Source organism: Lepidochelys kempii, chromosome 2, assembly GCF_965140265.1.
Source record: "Lepidochelys kempii isolate rLepKem1 chromosome 2, rLepKem1.hap2, whole genome shotgun sequence".
Lineage (NCBI taxonomy): Eukaryota > Metazoa > Chordata > Testudines > Cheloniidae > Lepidochelys > Lepidochelys kempii.
Genome location: NC_133257.1, coordinates 97,007,704 through 97,030,924, shown reverse-complemented (window position 1 = coordinate 97,030,924; position 23,221 = coordinate 97,007,704). Strand labels below are relative to the sequence as shown.

Here is a 23,221-nt window from a genome sequence, read left to right as displayed (position 1 = left end):
TTCCTTACAGTCAACAAGTCATACCTCTTTTACTGTTCAGTTAGTCCATTTGTAACAAATCTAATCCAAAAGTCTAAATCACTGGACTTTGACTCTGCTAAATTTTCAGGATTTTTTTTTTAAACTTTGCCTGTCTGTAATTTTAGATCATCATCAATGGAAATTTTTTGTTGTTGGTTTGTGTACGTATGACAAAACTGACTTTTACTGATAAAAATCTAATCCTTCCTAATCTACCAATAAGACATGTAAATTCTAACTAAACTTTTATTATGCGGTGACGCTGTATGATTGAAACATGACCATTTATAACATTGGTACTGCAACTGTTAGACAATTGCAACAAATCATATACAAAGTATATCATGGAAAGTATCAATGAAAAAGTTACAATCAAATACAATTATCCTGTTTGTATGTACATATCTAAAGTTACGAACATTGACTAGGTACCATTATTTCAAATGTGTTTACATCCAGTCTGCCCAGCACATTGTGATGAACTATTCAAGTTGATGGCCCATTAAAGAACACAATAGGCCATAGAAGAAGCTTGTCCCCACCTGGTGAGCCTTCCTGTGGATGCTTTATCCAAAAATATGGGTAATGGCTGCTCCTGTGACCCATCAAATCATGCAAGAGCATGTGACTAGCTCATGTGATCCCGGACTACATCTTATGCCTGTAATTTTCCACAAACTAAAAGGGTATGTCTACACCAGCAGGTACAGTGCCACTTAGAGGGTGCTGAAGGGAAACCGCTGTTGTGTGTTCACAGTGTCAACTGCCTGCTCAATAGCGTGTTCACACTTGCAGTGGTATTTGGAGCAGTGCACTCTGGGCAACTATCCTACAAAGCATCTCTTTCTCTTCTGCCGCTAAGAGTTGTTGGAAGGTAGAGGGGGCATGGGACATCCTGGGTCCTGTCCCAATGCCCCGTGATGAATTGCTTTGCATCCAGCAATCCCTGTACTTCTGTCTGCATTTAGAGCTATCTTTCAATGGTTTGGGTACGGCACGTGCTGCCTCTTCGATCTGCAGGAATGGATCCCACACTGTTGATCAATATGCTGTTCGCTCTCACTAACACATCATGAGTGGCAGTGGAGTTATTCCTTAAACTATAAAAGCAAGAGGACTTTGCCATTGATCTCACCATGCATAGTAGCTATGACACAAGATTGCTTGTGGCATTCACAGAGGTGCTGATCGCAGTGGAAAGCCACTTTTGGGCTTGGAAAAACAAGCCCTGAGTGGTAGGATCACATCGTCATGCACGTCTGCGATGATTAGCAGTGGCTGCAGAATTTTTAGATGAGGAAAGCCACATTTGTGGGACTGTGTGATGAGCTCACCCCAGCCCTGAGGCGTAAGACCATGAGAATGAGAGCTGCCCTGCCATTGGAGAAGCATGTCGTGATTGCACTGTGGAAGCTGGCTACTACAGACTGCTACCAATCAGTCACTAACCAGTTCGGAGTGGGAAAGTCGACCGTTGAAGTTGTGTTGACGGAAGTGTGCAGAGCCATTAAATCGCATCCTGCTCTGAAAGATGTTGACTCTGGGCAACATGCCTGACATTGTGGATGGCTTTGCACAAATGGGCTTCCCTAACTGCGGAGTGGTGATAGATGGCACGCACATTCCAATTCTGGCACCAGACCACCTAGCCATTGAGTACATTAATCAGAAGGGGTATTTCTCTATGGTTCTCCAGGCGCTTTTGGATCACTGGGGCATTTCACGGACATTAACGCAGGCTGGTCCGGAAAGGTGCATAATGCACACATGACACTGGAAAGGTGCATGAGACATCTTTTGGAACACTGACCTGTTCAGGAAGCTGCAAGCAGGGACTTTCTTCCTGGATCAGAAGATCACTGTAGGGGAAGCCAAAATGCCCATTGTGATTGTGGGAGACCCTGCCTACTCCTTAATGCTGTGACTTAGAAAGCCATACACAGGGTACCTTGACAGTAGTAAGGAGCAATTCAGCAACAGGCTGTGCAAGTGCAGAATCACTGTGCAGTGTGCTTTTGGCCGTTTAAAGGCCCACTGGCACTGCCTAAATGGGAGGCTGGACCTGGCCGATGACAATATTCCTATGCTTATAGTTGCATGCTGTACGCTCCATAATATTTGTAAAGGGAAGGGGGAAAGCTTCACTCAGGGCTGGACCATTGAGGCTCAGTGCCTGGAGGCTGAATTTGAACAGCCAGAGACCAGGGCTATTAGAAGGGTGCAGCACGGGGCCATAAGGATCAGGGATGCCTTGAGGCAGCAATTTGAAGCTGAAAGCCACTAATATTTGTTGCCATGCTTGGGCATGCAGTGCTTGTAATGCTCAGAAATGACTGTGATTGGGGCTGACGATGCACTATGAAAGTTTAAGAAAATTGTCTGTTGCCTTGCAGGGCTCTGTTTGCTTTCAATTAATAGAATAAATATTGTTTTAGTTTGAAAGCAATTTTATTAAAAAACATCAACCGGAGGAGAGAGATAAACAAAAAAAAACACATCAGCACTGAAGGGGACGGGGAAAGGGAAGGTCCCAGGTGGAGGTGGGGCCCCAGGATGGTTAAAGACTTGCGTATGTCCAGGTATAATATACAACCTTCTCCTTTGAAGTACAGTGCAGCGGGTACTGTAGTTCAGCAGGGCTCAACTGCAGAGGGACGAGTGTTGAGTGCAGTGAGTACTTGGAGTCTGCAGTGCTGGACTGTGACGGGGAGTTGTGGAATGCAGTGGGTACAGACTAGAGCCAGGAGGTTGATAAGAGTGTGTTGGCGGTGTCTGGGAGGGCGCATGTAAAAGAGTTTTGCGACAGTGACTGCAGAGGAAGTCAGGTGCGGAGCTGCTCTGTTTGCAGTGCTAGTAGTGCCTGGAGCATGTCTGTTTGGCGCTCCGTAATGTTTAAGAGCCGCTCCTTGGCTTCATTCTGGCGTGCTGCATTCTTCTTTCAGTCCCTCTACTCGCTGTCCCACCGCTCCTTCAATTCTTGTTCTTCAGCCACAGAGAGCATCATGATATCACGCAGAAAGTCCTCTTTAGTTCTTCGTGGCCACTTTCTAATTCTGCGCAGCCGTTCAGCCGGCAATAAAGAGGGAGACTGGGCTCCCAAGATCATATCTGTGAAGCCAAAATGCAACATTTTACAGAAGCAGTATTGTTTGCAACACAGACCACGGATTTAAAACATAGCCACTATTCACATACCTGTCACTAACTGGCTGACCCCAGGCAAGCACACATGAGCCACAAGACCCCCAAAATGGTGAGAAATCACAGGGGCAGGGGAAATCAGTGTTCCAGGACCATACTGTACACTGGGCATGTGGCTCTTGGGGAGAGCCAGCAATGTGGGGGGAGGGGCCTTATCATTACTGTCCCCACATTTTCCACAGGATGTGTTCATTATGCAAGATATCTCGCTGCTGAGGGTGAGCAGGGAATCAAGGGAGGGTCTTCTCCAAGATGGTGGTTTCCACCCTGGTCCTTATACGGCTCACCTGTGTGTGACAATGGTCCCCTCCTCCCCTCCGTGATGTCAGAGTGTTGTGGGAAATTTACCCTTAATGGGGCAAGAAACAAAGCAGCTCTGCCAAAGAACCTGCAGCAGCAGATTGCCCAATATCGCCATGAGAGTTTTCTGGAGATCTGAAGCAGATTCCCATGAAGTTAGGGAGTCAATCAACGCCCTGTTCCACCACTCAGACTCGGCATGTGGTCAAGCCTGCTTTCTGCAACCCTCCTCCCCCAACAACTCACTTCAACGACTCCCAAAATCAAAGCCACTTACCAGGGGCCTCCTCTCCCATTTGCGCTTCACCAAGATCTGACAGCTGCAACTGGCTAGCCTCCTCCAGGGTAGACAAAAACTCCAGGCTCCATGCATCTCTGACCTCTGAGCCGTCCTTTGCCTCTAGGTCCCCATCCCCCTCCACATCCTCATCCAAGATTTCCTCCTCCTGGCTCAGTCCCCTCTCGACTGGCATGCGAGCCACCGAAGTATCCACAGCGGCCTTTGCAGTGGAGGTGGGGTCACCGCCGAGTATCGCATCTTTTTGTAGAACCAGGGGCTCATGGGTGCAGCACCAGAGCAGCAGTTTACCTCCCGCACCTTGTGGTAGGCGTTCCGCAGCTCCTGCACTGCAGTGTGTCCCGATCATGGGCCCTTTCTATCATGCGTCATGAAATCTGTCCATAGGTATCGTAATTCCTATGGCTGGAGCGCAGCTGGAACTGGAGAGCCTCCTCTTCCCAAATGCTAATGAGGTCCAGCAGCTTGGCATTGCTCCAAGCGGGGGATCACCTGGTGCATGGAGCAGGCCTGGTCACCTAGAAAGATGTGCTGAGTTCAAAATTTTCAAAACTTTCAAAATTTCCAAGGAATTTAAGGGGTGGGCCACACGGTTCGTCATCTGAGGTAAGGGGAGTAGAGTTCAAACCGATGACCAGAGAGGCAAGAACAGGTATTGTGGGACATCTCCCAGAGGCCAATCGCAGCGCTGTAATCAACCAGGATGTCTATGTAAAGGGACTGTTTTCCCCTTACTAAAACTCAGTGGGTGTGTTTTAGTTGGCTAGCTCCCAGTACCAAAGAAAGGGGAAGGGACGATGGGAAATCAGGACCCTGAGACTGACAGTCCCCAGGAACAATGCGGAGAGGCCAGCGCTCAAGGTCAGCCTGACTGACAGAGCGGGCAGGCTAATCAGGAAGTTGGAGGCCAGGGCGGGCCCTGTCCTCCACATGAGCTGGAATTGCCTGGGTCAGACTGAGTGGGGCCGAGCTAAGTAGAAAGCGGGGCCCAAGCTGAGCTGGGGCCAGAAAAACAGCCCAGGAAGCAGGTCAGTGCTGGGAGCACAGTCACAGAAGCAGCCCACAGAGCAGACCTGTGCTGGGAGGAGATCTGCAGCAACCAGAGCCAGAGAACCAGCCCAGGGAGCTAGAGGCAGAGTGGAGCTGGGGCTGGAACAGTCCAGAGCCGGGTGTGGTGAGCATCTGGGAAGAGTGAGGGGGACCTTGGGCAGCGGGCCCAGCGTAGGGCCCTTTCAGGCCAGATTTGGAGGGGGATCACAATCCCAATGCGGCAGGGGCAATGCTGGGAAGAAGGGTCCTGCCACCTAAAGCCTGAGAGCTTGTAGCCACCGCCAGAGCAAATGTCCGACCTGTAGAATCCCTGCAGCACAGCCAGGGCCTGAGAAGGAGGCCTGTGGCTTGTGAGGAACAGACTGAACTTACCTTACATTCCAAAGATGCTGGTTGTGATGTCCCCATGCCACAGAGCAGGGTGACATGTTTTCCTTTAACTCCTTTCCTATTTTTTTTAATTGACTGCTGTTCAAAGCAAATACAATTTATTGAACTGTATGTAGTGATCAGTGGGTCAGGGAAGGGTCCAGTGCAGAGAGAGCACCCCAGAGTGGAAACACCTTAGCACCTGCCCTCAGTGACCGCGACAAGCTGGGAGGCTCAATTTTGGGCCCATCCTTGTTGGGGTTACGAGGACTCTGCCACACAGAGTGGAAGGGGAGCCCTCGAGGTCAGGCAGGCCTCTGGGTAAAGGAAGTGGGAGTGAGGACTCAGATCCTTTCGCTAGCCCACTTCACCGGGATAGTGTATAAGCCTGGAAAGTTCCCCACAATAGCAGGACCATTCCCCTGCTTACAGCTACACTGGCACCGTTGTGCTGTAGCCCTGGCTGTATGCCTCTCGTCAGGGTGGCTTTTTAGAGCACTGCAACTGCGCAGTTTCTGTGCACTAAGTGACTTGACAGTGTGTACACCTCATGAGTTATGATGCAGAAAGCTGCTTTACTGTGCAGAAACTTGCCAATGTAGACAAGGCCTAAGACTGAGAGCACTCCTACCACATGGGTGAAGATATAAAAGACCCTGGAAGCATCTCCATGTTGCCTCTTTCCTGCTCTGATCTCTGGACTATGGACTTACATTTAGTGTAAGTCTAACCAATTGACTGAGGACCTTCCAATCTTCTGGAAGTTACCAGAAACTACAAGCCATCAGTCTGTAACATCATTGCTTCAAACCTGATACATACAATCATTGCAGAGTTCTTGTAATTGATTTCTTTGACCATTTTAAATCTCTCATTCTTTTCTCTTATAAATAAACCTTTAAATATCAGATAAAGGATTTGCAACAGCATGATTATTGAGTAAGATCTGAGTTATATATTGACCTGGGTAGGTGGGTGATCTTCTGAGATCAGAAGAACCCTTTCTTTGATTAAAATGGTTTTAAATAACCTCTCATCATAAAGTCTAGTCTAGTGTCTGCCTGATGAAATAAGGGCTAGGATACCTAAGAAGACTGCATTTCTGAGTTCTTGTTAACAAGAGTGGTGAGACAAAAGTTTACTTTTGTTACTGGCTGGGTCTATCTTATGGAAGAATAGCCACTAGTTTAGGGTGGGTCTGCCCCATTTCTCAGCAGTTTGTCCGGAATCTGGTATTCTCAGCTGTGACCCACTGAGGCACGGTGACATATGCTTATACATTTTAATTAATGATGAATCATTGAAAGGGACATCTATTTAACATTCATTATCTGTTAGCAGCAAAATAAATAAAGAGAACAGATGTCTGAACTGTGTCACTGTCTTTACTTTAACATGACATTCCTAAAACATTTCAAATTAGTACCTGTGAGAAATTTTATAGGGCAGATAAGCATCAACAGCCAGATTCTAGTAACCTTTACTCATGCAAACAGGCTTTACTCAGGTGAGTAGAAGGTGCACTATTCGCCCATTACATACAAACTTCCCACACAACACTTTAATAAAGTACCCTTTAAATACTGCTGAATCTTCAAAGACCAGAGCAAACACAGTCAAACTATATATTTTATCTGGAAGTACAGGTTTGCAACAGATTAAATGTTAACTTAAGTCAGACATAGCTCTGGATATTAGAGCTGCATGATATGCTGCAGAGACTGACATGGTGTATTTAAAAATGTTTAAAAGATTACAGTGTAAAGGAAAATACCATAATTTTGTTTCAGAAACATGTTTCAATTCAGAAAGTGCCCAGCAATCTAAATCAATATCAGTAAATTGCCACAAACTGGAGTGTTTGTTATTTACTTGTTATTGTTATTTACTTCAAATATCTAAAATATTTTACAAAGCTTGGTACATCTACTTACAAATGTCAGCTAAATCCTGACATTTGTGGAAAGTGTTTGAATTAATAGCTTGTTTTGTCAAATTCAGAATAGTACACAAACTTTACAATGTATGAAATTCACAGAAACATTGCTCATCTTTTAAAAAAAATGAAAGCATCTTATTCTGTGCTTCTTAGAATTTTCTAGGTTTTATATATAAAAACTAAAGTGTAACTAATGTGAGCAAAAATTTGTTGTTGCTAGGCAACCCATAGAACACATTGTGAAGGCACAGGTGACAATCTATGAATGAATTAAAACAGAAGAATCATTTTGTAAAAGGTCAAATGCAACTCACTATTTGAACTCCTGACGAGCACAATTACTTATTATTATACATTTCAATCATAAACAAGTAGGTCATGATCCTGCCACAGTTATTCATGAGAAGGACTATTCAGAGGAGTATAGGTTGTAGGGTTGTTTTTTTTTTTACAACAAGAAAATTCAGATTGTATGCAGTTTACTAATTTTCCTCTAAGGACCTGGCCCAAAGACCACTGAAGTCAATGGGATTATTTAAACTGAATTCAGTGGACTGTGAATCAGGCCCTTAATGCTCACAATAGGACAAAAACAACAGACCATTAACTAGTGGCTTAGTAGGGCCATTAATTTAGAGTGAAGGCATACTAACTGCTAAAAATCAGATAAAAATTTATTGCCTAATCACTGGCATGATGAAGGGCTCAATTCCACAAACCCTTATTCCCATGAGTAATCAGTACACAGATGAGGAGTAATCCCTTTGAAACCAATGGGAGAAAATATTGTAGTTCCCATAACCTACAGTAACATAGAGGCAATGCTCATAATCTTAAGGAGAGAAACTGCCACTTAAGGCCAAGCACAAAATATTTAATATGAATGTAAATAGTGTGTAAATCCTTTTAATGCCACATCTCCGACTGTCTTGAAGTGGTGTGACAATAATAGAAGTTCCTTCACACAGAATTAGACTTATGAATGCTGAGGGTCAGAAGATTCATTAATATTAAATAAAGCACATTATAAACAGAAATTATGTTAAAAGCACTCATATTAATTGTTTTTATGCACTGAAATAAGTCAGTTTATTTCACAAAGGATGACGATGACATCATAGGCCCATCGTGAATTCCTTCAAAGACCTTGAGCAAATGTAACAGAAAATATAGGGTAAACTACAGAAAGAAAATATTCAAGTCAGCGCATTCCACATAATATCAAGTTGCTGCTTTTGTTCATAATAAGTTACCACAATCTAACCAGGTGAAAGACCATCCATTATGCCCACTACATCCATTATAACCCCTCCAGTTAAACAGAGCTTTTGTTCTCAATCAATATAAGCTAAAGCATTGCACATTTTCTTGACTTATTCTTAGCCAGACTGTAATTTAAATATCAACATGCTGCAAGGTATTTACTGCAATGTTTCAAGAGAAACCCCAGACTGCAGCTTAGTTCACGTTCACAATAATGCTAACTCTGTCCTCAATCAATCAACAGGAAAAGCACTGTGCTCGTCTTCAGAAAAGCTACCTGTAATGATTTACTAGCATGGTTAAAAATAGTTTGCTATATGATAAAACTTTTCATTTACTGGCTAACAGCAACCTGTTATTTATTACTCAATCAAGGCTGACTGGCAGATACAATTTTCTCTTTGGATAACAGCATTAGAGCACAAAATGAACCACTCAGCAAATAATTCTGCTCACAGTGTGGAAACACATAAACAACAGGATATATTCACAAACAATGAAAATTTCTATTATACAGAATTCTTTTGTACTGTAGTCAAAGTGCACAATAAATAAAATAAATGTTGTGACCAAAGAGGTTGAAATGGATCAAAACAAAACTGTAGAAATGATACAATACTCCTTTTAATTAGACTATTTAACGTGACATCAAATTGTTTTCCCTCTTAGAAACAGCACTTCAACAATGCATGAAATCTTTGCAGCTCAGGATATTAGAAGACAATAAAAGGATTCCTGTCTCTTACAAGGAAGTTGCAGCCTCTGAGCACAACTAGTATGGTGTAAAATTGTGTCAGACGAATTTTAATGCAACACAGATATGAAAGATTCAAAAAGAACAAAGGCAGCATAGTACTATTCCACACTACACAAATGACCTATTATGATCTGAACAGCACACCACATTACAATTAAAGTTATTTCAAAAGAGGGTCACACAGTTCAAATGTAACGGCTGCAGAATGAGGTATTTCCTTTATGTAATATTAGAGAAATGCAAAATATCAAACACTGTGGTAATGTTAGAAAGTTGAAAAGACACTCATATTTAGGCCACTGGGAATCCAGATCTTTAAAAAAATGCTTTAATTACAAGTATTATCCTTACTGACTATAGATTCCAAATTTGTGGGAGTTCAGATATTTATAAAAGACTGTAATTGATGTGCATATATTTAGGATATTTTCGTGCACAGACTTTAATAGACCGCATTTCAAGTTGCTGGGCATTCTAAAATACTTTGTGTACCTTTTTAAAATGTTTAAATTAATGAAAGTAACTCGAGTCTTGGTGGGTTAAATTTAGGCTGACCAGAAGTCCTCATTTAATAGGGACAGTACTGATTTTTGGGTCTTTTTCTAATATAGGCTCCTATTATCCTTCACCCCAGTCCCGATTTTTCACACTTGCTGTCTGGTCACCCTAGTTAAACTAGTTGGGTAAATTTCTTCCACATCCTGCTGCTTCTGCAGCAGCTTAAATTATATTCCCAATGGTGGCAGTTGACAGACTTTGACAAAAACAGAACTGCAAGTAAGGTTTCTCTCTGTGATATTATTGTCTCTGATTCTGGATCAGAAGGAGCTATTTTTACCAGCTGCGTAAAGAAATAGTGTACACAATGGGGTCAGTTTGAAAATTGCTGGATGGCAAAAAAAGTACACACAAACCCATTAAGATGTAAGCCTAGTGTTAGACTGGTGCTTGGTTAATGGGGGTGGGGGGAGGCGAAGAGACAACAAAATAAAGATAATCGGTACATCACGTAGATCCACTGTGAAACAAGTCATTATCAAGCCTGGTAAGATGTTTTGTCATTTATTTCCATCAGGACTTGGGCCCTTTCTTTAATCCGAAATAATCATTTTGGTATGAAATCATTAACTCATGGCTACAGTGTTGATTGCAAGGAATAATAATTCTCCTACTTTCCCTGAAAAAGAGTAGAATATACTTGTATAATAATCACAACTTAAAAATGGATGCTGCTATTGAGAATGTTAAACAAAGAGAGAACTTCCTATACTGAAATCTAAATTCAACTATATCCCTGTGTAGAGAGGGATTAACCAATGGACTACATGGCATTAAGAATTAAACCAAAATATACCTTTAATAAAATAGTGATTCATGTATCATATTTTATATGAAAGCACTCATAAAGAGACATTTTTCTTCTAAGAACTGTGAAATTCATAAGTTGTGATAAGATGGCTTTAGTTTCCAGAAACTATATATTCTACCAAAATTTCACTCCAAACCTAAGATTAATTTGTTTTTCAAAAACGAATTACACTTCCTCTGTTTGTACTATAGCACTGTTTCACCCACCTGAACATCAGACTGTCACTCCACAAGTTGCATTAGAACACAATATCTTTAGTTTGGTTCCCATCCAGGGCTCACTCAGTCATAAAACAAGACTGAATATAGCAAAAGCACTGGAAGAACCTTTGTAATGGGTTGGCCACCTGCCTAGAGGGTAGAAGAAGCTTTATAGCCCAGGTTTGGCATTAAAGTGGCATTAGCCATCTAGGCTCTCCCAGTTCTGATCTACTTTTACAGGCTACAGGAAAACATTCTTAGAATTTAGAGCATTATAATAGAAAATGAATGTATGTAAATTTTAGGGAAATTAAATAATTTAAGAAATACCCTAATGAGATAAAATGCTCTTTACATATTTCAGAATTATCTACGCAACAAGTTCCAACATACAGACCCTCTATTTCATTATTTATTTTCTTGGATGATGAGAAAATTCATGTTATTACATCCCCTAAAGAGGATTTATTCACCTACAGGAAGACAGGCTTTAGTACACTTTTTTAAGGCTTAACTGTAAAATACTACAGTCAGACTCTCTCATTCATTTGGAAATATACTTTTATATAAGGAAAGGAACCTGAATCTTTAATGTTTCATTTTCTGAATAAAATTTGCATTCATTTAGAAAATTCAGGCAGGATAGGATCTGATTAGCTATAGACAATACACACACATTCATACATTTCAACCACAGCATCTCACGATTTTTGATGCTATTTTTTTACACAATAATATGCATTTGTACATTATATGTGATATATTTAGTTTACTCACATCTGCATCTCTACTTTCCACATATAAGCTTAAACTAACATCTACCTGAGGTGTGAAATCTGAACTCTCACGCCCTACATCTTTTCAACAGGAGACAATTTTCCAGAAAGACTACAGAGATGGTCTAGTCTACCTTCTCCAGCACACCAGCCCAGCTACCATGAATAAGGTGTAGTTCTGAAGAACACTCCATTGTTATCAGCCACACCTCAGATTTACAGCTCTAAAAGTACTTCAACCATATAAGCTATGCCATGATGAAATTCCTGTCTTCATATGTGTCACTTGTGGATGTTTACATTAACCTTGTGTGATGCCTGCTAATATGCAGCCATTATATGTTTACTGCATATACTCTTCCTTTAATTTGTACATATTTAGAGGTATGGCCAATTATTTTCGGAGGTAAGTCAACAAGACAATTCTGCCTCCAATTAAGAGCCCTAACGTGCTGTGATACTGCCCGGATTCAATCTTTTCATTGCTTTGGATCAGTCCCCCATAATACCACTACTGACTCAGAAGCTAAGGGTTAACACACGCCACTAAGGTTCAGAGATAGCTTTCTGACACCAACTAACGCTTGACCCTACAAATCATGATTTTTGGAAGGGGGGTGGGTGGGGGAGGGAGGCGTGATTGCTCGCTGTACTTAAGATAATTTCCCTAACATTTCCCATCTGAAGGCTAGGGGAGTCGGCTGTAGGTGGGATTCCAACCAAACTCTGCTGTGTCCTTTGCGAAGGAACATCCCTGTCAGGACAGAAAAGTGTCCCAAAGGTCATAGAATATCAGGGTTGGAAGGGACCTCGGGAGGTCATCTAGTCCAAACCCCTGTTCAAAGCAGGACCAACCCCCAACATTTGCCTCGGATCCCTAAACGGCCCCCTCAAGGATTGAACTCACAACCGTGGGTTTAGCAGGCCAATGCTCAAACCACTGAGCTGCCCCTCACCCCCTCAATTTGTGATTATTTCCATTGCCCTGTACACCGCGTCTGCAAGCTAAGCATCGCATCCGGGAGAGCGAGAGAGATTAGCTCTGCGATAAGCTCCTAGCTACTTGTAGAACTGCAGGTTTCATACGGCCTCTCCCTTATCTGGCTTTGGGGTCGAGAAGAGGGAAATATGATGCAGAAACACGGCTCATGCTTTCGAGAAAAAGCCCTTGACATGAGAGCTGGAGCCTGAGACTGCACCTTCCTCCCTGCCCTCTGCTGTGACTGCCTGCCTGATTCAAACCCGGCTCCGCAGCCGACACACCGCCGGCTTGGTTTAAATTCCCTTCGCCTTCCTGGCTAAGCAGCCCATTACGCGGGAGGCTCCACCATAGTGTCTCTTCTGAGCACCTAGTAGGATTCTGCTCTGAGTCACTCGGGTGTGAATTCGAACTCACGCCACTGAAGTCAATGGAGAATTTAATTCTTCATTGCCCTAGGGAGCGGAGACCAGAATTGTTACTGCCCCTTCTCAGCACGTTGTCTGCACCTTGTTCTCAGGAGGAGCCTTTCTTAGCAGCAAACAAGCACCGGTGCTACCAACTGAACCCCTTTCCCTTTACTCCAAACACCTGCCCGTCTACAAACACGTGTAGGAATTGAAGGAACTCCTGGATTGGGGACTAATCACACTGCTTCCCGTAAACTGGCAATGTTCTCCCTGAACTTCCTAATAAAATCATAAAAGCTCTTCTGGCTCATGCATTCAAACAAAAGCAAACTCATCATGATTTCGGCTGGGGTTCATTAGGGCCTTTCAATTCGTATTGCTCCAGCACCCGCAAGACACACACACAGAGAAAAGGGAAAGTTCTGAAGCGTCTGAAGTTTGGAAAGTTCTGTCCGTTCTGTTGATGTTTCTGTCTGTCTGGGTCGCTGTATCGCTGCCCTTCAGAGCAAGCTTTTATGGACTAGCAGAGTAAGCATTACCTGTCTAGTGTACACTCTTGAAAGTGACTCTGACTACCGCTTTGGGTTACACCGTTTCGGCCGCTTTTTCCTATCCATTGGCATATATATTTACACACACTGGCGGTTGTCAACCAGTGTGTCTGTCAGTCTTTCAATTCCCCTTCCAAGCGGTCTGCCCATTCAGATGTAACTCCCCTCGCCCCCAATTTTCCTACACTCCTCTCAGCCCCCCAGTCCAGCTACTTTGCTCCTCTCCTCCGGCCCAGAGCCATAATTCTTCCTGCACCAATCTTCGCTGCTTCCTCAGTTGGTTTGCCAGGCTGCTATGGAGCCGTTCAAAAGTCTCGGGTTTTTCCATCATTTCCTTCTGTTGGAGCCATCCCTCCTCTAACGGAGAAAGGGGATCTCTGGCAAAAGTTTGCAGAGACTGCCCCCCCCCCACCCCGGTTCAAGTGGAAGCTTTAAACGGGGAGTGGATGGGGGAAGAAACACCCAAAGGGAAATTTCCTCACCAGCTTGAGACACCGCGACAGGGAAAAAGAGGCTCCCATCAAATTACAAAACTCAATCACCTCTATTAGCCAAACAAGTCAATCATCAAGGAAAACAGGAAAAAACGGTGCCTTCACTGGGGGGAAGAGACTGTCTGTAAGGTACACAGCCAACGCAAAGCCCTCCTCCAACCTAAGTAAAGGGAAAGCAAAGTCCAGGCAGCAGCAGCAGGTCCCTGCTTCCCCCCGCTGTCCCCAGCACCGCCACTTTCTCTGCGGAGCTGGGAGCAAGCCCTGCTCACCCACCCAGGCAGCTTGCTGCCTGCCAGCCACGGCAAGGAGGTGTGGGTAGGTGCCCACTCCTGCCTCCCGACCCCCCGAAAGTGCCAGGGAAAGGCGCGCGAGAAGGACCGGCGGAAAGAAAGCAACCGGCTCACCCCCAGCTTCCTGCTGCGGATTTTCACGTAGCCCTGCTTGACGATATCGTTAAAGTTGGAGGCCATGGCCAGCGGTGCCGCCTGCTTCCGCCGCTCACAGCCCGGGGGCCTCGTCCTCCTCCCGGGGAGCCTCTGGCATGCGGGCAGCAGCAGCCTCCGGGCTGCTCCCGGCTCCCGCCTGGCTCGCGCTGCCCGGCTGCAGCCCGCTCCCCCCGCAGGGCGCCGCGCTCAGCCCCGGAGCCCCTGGAGCGGCGGCGGCGGCGAGGGGGGAGCGCGAGCGGCTCCGCTCCAGCAGCCGCAGCGGGGAGACGAGGAGAAGGGGGGGGGGGGGATCGACGGCCGCCGCCGGCGCTACTGCCCGGAGCCGAGACCCGCTCCTCGCTCCTCCGCCAGCGGTTGGCTCCCCCCCGCGCCCCTGCTGCTCCCCCCGCCGCCGCCGGCACAGGCACAGAAGCCGCCCCCCCGCATCACTCGGCGGCCGCGCCACCGCTGTCCGGACCGCACCATCCGCCGGCGCTGCGAGGGGGAGGGTGGGCACCGGCTCCGGGCCGCCTCCTCACACCTCAGCAGCCGGGGGAGGAGGGGAAGGCACCATCTGCCGGTCCCACCTCCAGGCTCTCTTCCCCGCACCTCAGCCGGGCACGCTCCACCTCCGCGGCTGCCTACGCCCCCGGGAGAAGATGCTCGGGGAGTTGATGCCCTCGGCTCACCCAGCCCCTTTGGTGACCCAGGGGAACAGCACGGATTTCCTGGCTCAGGTAGCGGAGGGAAGAAGCGAGCAGGGGGCTAATTTTGCCTCTTAAAAACGTCTTAAGGGAAATAATCCTTGCCCTTCCCTCGGGCTCGGCCGGACTGTTGAAGGCAGAGATCATCCTTCCTATGTTTGTACTGTGCCTAGCACAATAAGTGCAACTGTCATTTCAATAAATAACTATAATGGTCCATTTTGAGACTAGGGCAGCTGCTTAAGGATTTTTACACTTGATCAGGGCACACGTGCATCCTGGTAGGCACAGTCCCGGCATATTTTCATGTGGACAAAGTCATGTCAGAATTGACATGCACCAAAAAGTGTTGGGTACACTTGTGAGAGGACCAGATCCTGCAAACACTGACAGGCAAGGGAAACTTTACTCAGCGACCACCCTCTTTGGTTGAGATTTTCCAACCCAGGCAGGGCATTTAGACCCAAGAACACCCACTGAAATTAAACAACTATATAACCTGTATGGCTAAAATGATTTGAAAAGCTCAGACATTTAGTTTAAAGTGACTCAGGTGTGTATTTGTTTGAGGATCATGTCTATATTGTGCTAAAAGTATAGGCATGAGTGGTCTACACATAGGCATAAAGAAAGGCTGGGCTTTTTTCTTTTTTTCTTTTTTTCTTTTTTAAGGCATTCAGGAATGCACACTACATCCCATTGCCAAACACTCTGCAGCATTGCATCAATATAATAAACATTTTGAACAGCCAACAAAAAAATAAAGTAGAAGTCCCTTTGAGCTTGAGAAATGGAACTCCACACTGTGCCACACACATACCTACTATACTCTCAGCAGTGATAAGTATGTCTTTAATTATAATGCTCCTTGAGGCAGATCTAGCAAAGAACGATTCTGCACTAAAGCTAGATTATGTTTTGAAGACACCAGGAAAAACAACTCTGATTGATTTACTTGTCTACCTTGGGTTTGCACATACCTAAAACAAACAGGTGATTTAGCCTGCTGCACAAAGCCAAGCTATCGATGTAAGAGGCACACACATTAGATTTTCCTGGTATCTAAAATATTTTTTTTAGAATATTTTATGTGAAAGTTAGAGGTTTATAATAGGCTTAATTAAAGTTTAATGACTTTTTTTTTTTACTAAAAAATTGCTGTTCTCAGTAAAATTGCACAATTGACCCCTGAAGTGTTATTTATGAAGAATTTTGCATTATACTGTACATATATATTACAGATTTGAAGTGTGCTTTTGAGGTGAGATCAAAAGTACACTTTTCCATAATTTCCCTTTTCTATTTTAAATGGTTTTCATATCTGTCTCAGTAAAAAATGTTAATGTGCAGGACATTAAAATTATATTATATTATATTTATTATATTGTTTTCCCATGAAGTGAATTTCTTCTCTGAAATAATAATATTAAGATTGGCCAACCTTTGGGCAAGTTGTACTTTCCAGTAAAACTCTCTAGAGTTACATCTAGAAATACACTTTAAGCACAAAGGGAAAAGATGGAGAAAGATCAGAATCTGGAAAATAGATTTCAAAGCTTTGGAGATGGAGTTATGAGTAAAGGCTATGTGACTTCAATATATATTTTATATTAATATATAGGAATAATAAGTGGATTAAAATATAAGGCTTGATGTGTCTGGAACTCCAGATTTTTTTTAAACTTATCTGAAAGTCTAGACTTTTACATTTTCTCTTGCATCCCATTGTCTTGGTTTAGGACCCTATTTTAGGAAAAGACTGAGCATTAACAGACTGATCCATTGACAATAGTGGGCTTTGGATCAGATCCTAGTGAACTGGAAATTTTCCAAATGCTAGGGAAGGAATATTCTTACTCACCTTCCAATTTTATCTTTTATTCCTGTTTAATTTAAACTTTATTTGTTAACAGATAAGTGAGGTGAGAGTTTAACTATTCCTAAACTCTCCTAGACACTGTATATTTTGGAATGGCTTCTAGCAGTATAACATCTGCATTATTTCAATCCAAGCACAAGCATTTATCTAATCATGCAGTTGTTCATAGTAGATAAGATGAGAGAGAGAGATGGAGAAAAATAGTTGTCATATAGACAGTTGTAGCTCCTGGCTATTTATAGTAAAATGACCAAGAGATAATATAACTTTGTTCTCCTACTCTAGATAGAAGGATATTTCTTCCCTAATTTTGAATTTGGGGTTATTCCATATAAAAATATTCCATGACTCAAGAAAAAAAATGGAATTTGTTTATTGACAGAAGTCTTTTCAAGATGCCTGAGGACACATTAAATAGAGACTACAAGTTGTTTACATTACAGAAAATATCCACTGATATTTGAAAGAGCAGAATGCAAAATGCACTAAAGAACTTTTAATGCACAGCAGCAGGGTCCACATGGCCCCTTAGTACTCAGCAGGCTAAAGCACTGTATATTTAACTCAAGCTTGCTGCATACTAAGTATCTGTGTAAACAGGCCCTTAGAAAGTCCATCAAGAGAGTGGTCTGTTAGGAGAACAGTATTCTTTGTCAGAGCAGCTTCAAAACATACCAATGCCATCAGCTTCCAAAGCACAAATAAAACAGGTCCTTTGTCCCTAGATGAAAGGTGAGCACTATCAGGGTGGTAAATCACTGACCCATTCAGTATAGTTGGGACCAAATCCAAATATTTTTCAGGTAAACAACAGGTATTGCCACTCACCTTGGTCAAAAGCCTGCTCGTCTTGGTGGAACACTCTTATGCTCTGTCTGGTGCATAAAATGAATGATTTTCCTGGTATCGTATATTTCAAATCTGTTGTTATAAATCCCATATGAACTCATGAATGATTAAGGAATATTATGGTTACATCCAGTAGTTAAGTCAGCTTGAAACAGGATGGAGACCTCTTCCTGTATGAGCCAGAAAGGAGGGGGAGCTCTCCATCTGCTTTTAGCAGAGGAGTGAAGTTGTGTTCTTCCCTTCCTCCCTTGCTGGTTAACTCTAGAATAGAATTGTGGGTACAAGTTTAGCAGGCGCTGAAATTTAACATCAGTAGTAACACTTGATGATTGTCTCCAAACACACTTTCAGGTTCTTCAGCATTCGCAGATAAAACAAACAAACTTCTGAATGATAGTGCTAAGGTTAAAAATATATTTCCCTTAAAGACAATATTAACATGACTAAATAGCTAATTTAAAAAGCTAATGTTTTGAAAGCTATTACATTGACAATTAGCTTTAACAGCTGCCTAGTTGCTGTTGTCGGGCTCAACGGGTAGTGATCAATGGCTCCATGTCTAGTTGGCAGCCGGTATCAAGTGGAGTGCCCCAAGGGTCGGTCCTGGGGCCAGTTTTGTTCAATATCTTCATAAATGATCTGGAGGATGGTGTGGATTGCACTCTCAGCAAATTTGCGGATGATACTAAACTGGGAGGAGTGGTAGATACGCTGGAGGGGAGGGATAGGATACAGAAGGACCTAGACAAATTGGAGGATTGGGCCAAAAGAAATCTGATGAGGTTCAATAAGGATAAGTGCAGGGTCCTGCACTTAGGATGGAAGAATCCAATGCACCGCTACAGACTAGGGACCGAATGGCTAGGCAGCAGTTCTGCGGAAAAGGACCTAGGGGTGACAGTGGACGAGAAGCTGGATATGAGTCAGCAGTGTGCCCTTGTTGCCAAGAAGGCCAATGGCATTTTGGGATGTATAAGTAGGGGCATAGCGAGCAGATCGAGGGACGTGATCGTTCCCCTCTATTCGACATTGGTGAGGCCTCATCTGGAGTACTGTGTCCAGTTTTGGGCCCCACACTACAAGAAGGATGTGGATAAATTGGAGAGAGTCCAGCGAAGGGCAACAAAAATGATTAGGGGTCTGGAACACATGACTTATGAGGAGAGGCTGAGGGAGCTGGGATTGTTTAGCCTGCAGAAGAGAAGAATGAGGGGGGATTTGATAGCTGCTTTCAACTACCTGAAAGGGGGTTCCAAAGAGGATGGCTCTAGACTGTTCTCAATGGTAGCAGATGACAGAACGAGGAGTAATGGTCTCAAGTTGCAGTGGAGGAGGTTTAGATTGGATATTAGGAAAAACTTTTTCACTAAGAGGGTGGTGAAACACTGGAATGCGTTACCTAGGGAGGTGGTAGAATCTCCTTCCTTAGAGGTTTTTAAGGTCAGGCTTGACAAAGCCCTGGCTGGGATGATTTAACTGGGAATTGGTCCTGCTTTGAGCAGGGGGTTGGACTAGATGACCTTCAGGGGTCCCTTCCAACCCTGATATTCTATGATTCTATGATACCCCCTTGCCTGCCATCCTGCACAAACTACCAATTGCCGTGAACATAAGTCTGCTATGTTGAGAGGGTGAAATATGACAATATTGTCTTCTGGGTGCACCAAATGAAAAAGCTACAGCCATTTATTCTGCCCAAATTTGCATTCATGTTATTATAGGCTTACTAGGCTATACTGCAAAACCTGCATTTCCTCACAAAGAATAGGGTAGACAGGATAGGTCTCTAACTTGTACCCACAAGAGGGTGTTTTTGACTTGTATCAGAAGGTTGAGTGGGGATTCACTGGAGTCCTGTCACTTATACTGGATGATGAATGGCAGAGAGATGGTTGACCTTGGACTATTTGTGATGATTAAAATGTGAGATGTAATCTCTGGCTTTTATCAGGAGGGTGGAGTAATGAAGGGTCAGATATCTCCTCTTTGTGGTTTTGAAGATCAAGGGCCACTTGTGTCTTTTGCTCTTTTACCACAATAACAATATGAAGAAACCACAAGGAGAAATCCTCATAACTGTATTTACTAATGTACACAAATATGCAAAGCCTAGCTATAAACATATGATCTCTCTGACTGGTTTCTGGCAGCTTCTAAAACATATAAAACCCTGTGCACCATAAGAAGACTCACAAAGTATGCAGAGGTCTTACACCACTATTTAGAGAGGTTTTGTGGGAACAGTAAAGATCTGTGTCCCATTCATGGTAAAGCAGTGAGTAAGCAGGGATAAAAATGTCTTCAGCAATAATGGAAGAGAGATAGCATTCAGGTTGTATTGGAATCTTAAGTGCAAGTTTTCTGAGGTTCTAACTTTTTAATTTTTAAAGTTAACTATAGTTGAACAATAAAAATAAACTATACACTTCACCCTCAACTCTCTCAAGATTTTTTACGTATTTCCTTGTTTGTCTGTTTTTTTAAAAAAATCAGTAAATCATTCATGTCCCTCCCATCCTGCTCCATGTCTGCCTGTTTTTTACTATTTTTATGTGAACTTAAACAGATTATGGATTTCTATTACAGAAATTGTCAAAACAGTGAAGACCATCTCTTATCTGGGTGCTATATGGGAAACAAAAAGTAATGATTAGCTAGTAAATTCCACGTGTATTCTACTTTTTAAAGTAAAAGTTACTACAAAACTCTATGGTTATAACTATCCTAACAGAGCTTGCAGCCCTCATATGCAATGCATTGACACACACAACTAGCTTTCCTGTGAGCAGTTTGCATACACAATCATAACACTTGTGCCTTCACTCTTTTAAAATGTGGTCCTCGAGTGTCTCTCATTGACCTGCCATTAATGCTAGAGAAGCTTGTAACTTCCATAACGGCAATATTTCATCATTCCCTATATAATAAAATTTTGTACCAACTTTCCAGGAATTGTAAGCAGCAGGGTAGACTGAACTCAGATCTTTTAATCACCATATCATGACAATCTGCTTTCATGACATGATGCTGAAGAACAGCTGGCCCAATCCGCGCTGTTGCTTCACCATTGCTAATAGCAGTGTATCTGCACTGATGCTAAAAAAACAAGTACCAAATTTCGCAGGGTAGATATACTCCATGAGTATCACTAGAGCTTGTACCTTTCATGAGTCTTATATTTTTTTGCAAGCAGGCACTTGCAGGGGTTATACTTCATGGGCACTTCAGAAGTTATACAGTCTGACATCACAGAGCTATGTTGTGGTTTCATCACAGGCCCTGAATAAAGGGCACGATGTAGTGTCCTTGCCCAAGAAGCAGACCATGGAATCCATTGTGTGAGTCTCTGAAAGTCACACTGTGGTCCCCGATTTCCCCAGACTTACAGCTAGTGTAAATTGTTTCTGCTCTGTGTTGACTCATATTCTGTCTGGCATATGAGTGGTGGGTGGGAGTGCGGCTGGAGTCAGGAGTGAAGGCTCCCTCCAGTCCTCACACCTGCCTATCCACTTCCTACACACCTGCACATGAGGTAGCAGTCCCCCATAAAAGCTGCTCTATCCCACCTCCCTACTCCTGCTATGTGACCTGCACTACAGCTAGTCTAAGCAGGAGGTTATCCTACGTCAGAGCACAATTTAAAGTCATACATGTACCTCTAGCTAGCAGACATTTGAACTTTTTCTACCCTTCACTAAGAAGCTCACAAAATGAACAATCCCAACTGGAGACCTTCGCAGAGGGTTCAACATTAACAATTTTGACCTTCAATAACGTTTTATTTGGAGATTAGCTTTTGTCAGCTGTCCAATAAAATTTGATCCAAAGGACAGTTCTCACTGATGACTAATTCATGAGATCAATTTGAATGTTTTTATTGCTTGCCATTTTTGAGTTGCAATTAGACCAAAAAAAAAAAAAAGATAGTATAATTTTATTCAACTGAACAAGCAGAAATTTTTCTAAACCCAGGCTGTTTGAAAGCTTGTTTCAGTTTAGTTCAAATATTCCCAAAACATTCTTCTCCAATAAGAACTGAAGCACAAGTTTCAGGCCAATGGAAGACCTGTTTTGCCTGGGGTTTTTGGGCTTTAGTAGGGAGTTAGTAGGGGGTCCAAAACAAGACTTGTAATGGAAACTCTTTGCTATTGATATGTCCCAAAGTACAGAGCCAGTGGTATAAATCTCTACTGTGGAATGTGTATATATGTAATCTGTGGTCAATGGGGATAGCTGTTTTGTGAATGGTTTATAAAAATCAGCCAGAAATCCATCAACTCCTGGTGAATTATTTGACAGCATTTCTTTTATGACAGCCTCAATTTAGTTGTACAGCTCTGGGCACCTAATACATTCTTTTGTTCCAAAGACAGGGGTTTGAAAATATCATTTTCCATGAAACTATCAATTTTGAGCACTAATTACATTTTCAGAAGATTAGAATGATTTGGCAGAAATTTCTGAATTGATCATTTTTGACTGTCAGATACATCGTTATTTGCCTATCATCCTTCATTTCAGGGATGCTAGTATTTCCTCTTTCTGCTTGAATCTTGTTCCCTATCAGCCTCTGAGCTTTCTCCTTTATAATATGACTGTTTTAATTAAGTGGGAATGTGGTTAGTCTGTTCAGAGATGAGATAACTATATTTGATATATTATTTGCAATATATTTGAGATTTATCCGAGATTGATCTAGGCAAGAAAAGCTTTTCTTTTATTTTCCCTCCATCACTCTGAAGTCTTCATGTCAAGACACAATAATTTTTTCAGGTCAGTCTTTTTTCTTGAAGTTGTGGCAATTAGGGTCCAGACACCTAGGGGATCCCAAAGAATAAGCAGTTGAATCAACTGGTTGAATAATATGACTGTGTGCTATAAAAATAGGCCAAGTAAGGTCTTTTATGAAAGCTTATAATGTTCTAAACTTAATGCTCATCATTAGATATATATACACGGACTCAAGTTATGCATTTATGTATTTGTGTATATAGAAAACTGTGTTCATAATTTGTGGTGCAGTCAGGCAGGGAGGGGCTGCATCCCAATCAGACAAGTCTAGTTCCAAGCAGCAAACATTGTATAATCCAGGAAAAGACAAATGAGGGGCCATTAGAGTTAATGGGAAGAAAATGAGACATGCTGGCTAGAATTTCCCCACCCTGAATAAACTTGAGTCACAATGCCTGAAGAAAAAAAGGAAAAAAAATATCCTTTTAAAAAGCAGGCTTGAAACTGAGGACTTCATTTGGAAACTGAATAACAGTCAATTGGCAGGTGCTGTCCTTGAAATACTGGATCCTCTCCATGACAGGGGGTATGCTGGGAAACAGTTCAAAGGCAATAGGTAACTTGTATTAGAAAAAGAACGAAGAGTACTTGTGCTG

At 43.0% G+C, this 23,221-nt stretch overlaps 1 protein-coding gene across 5 annotated transcripts in view; it reads right to left on the bottom strand.

Moving 5' to 3' along the window:
* Positions 1-15,152, bottom strand: part of DOK6 (docking protein 6) — a 431,293-nt gene extending 416,141 nt beyond the window's left edge. For 2 of the 5 annotated variants that reach the window (XM_073331713.1, XM_073331715.1), the window contains exon 1: positions 14,382-15,152. In XM_073331713.1, the coding sequence (XP_073187814.1) occupies positions 14,382-14,447 (66 nt within the window). In that variant the 5' untranslated portion in view covers positions 14,448-15,152. The remainder of the gene's footprint in view (positions 1-14,381) is intronic. The other 3 variants (XM_073331716.1, XM_073331712.1, XM_073331714.1) reach the window with 3 other exon arrangements.
* Positions 15,153-23,221: the final 8,069 nt, after the last annotated feature.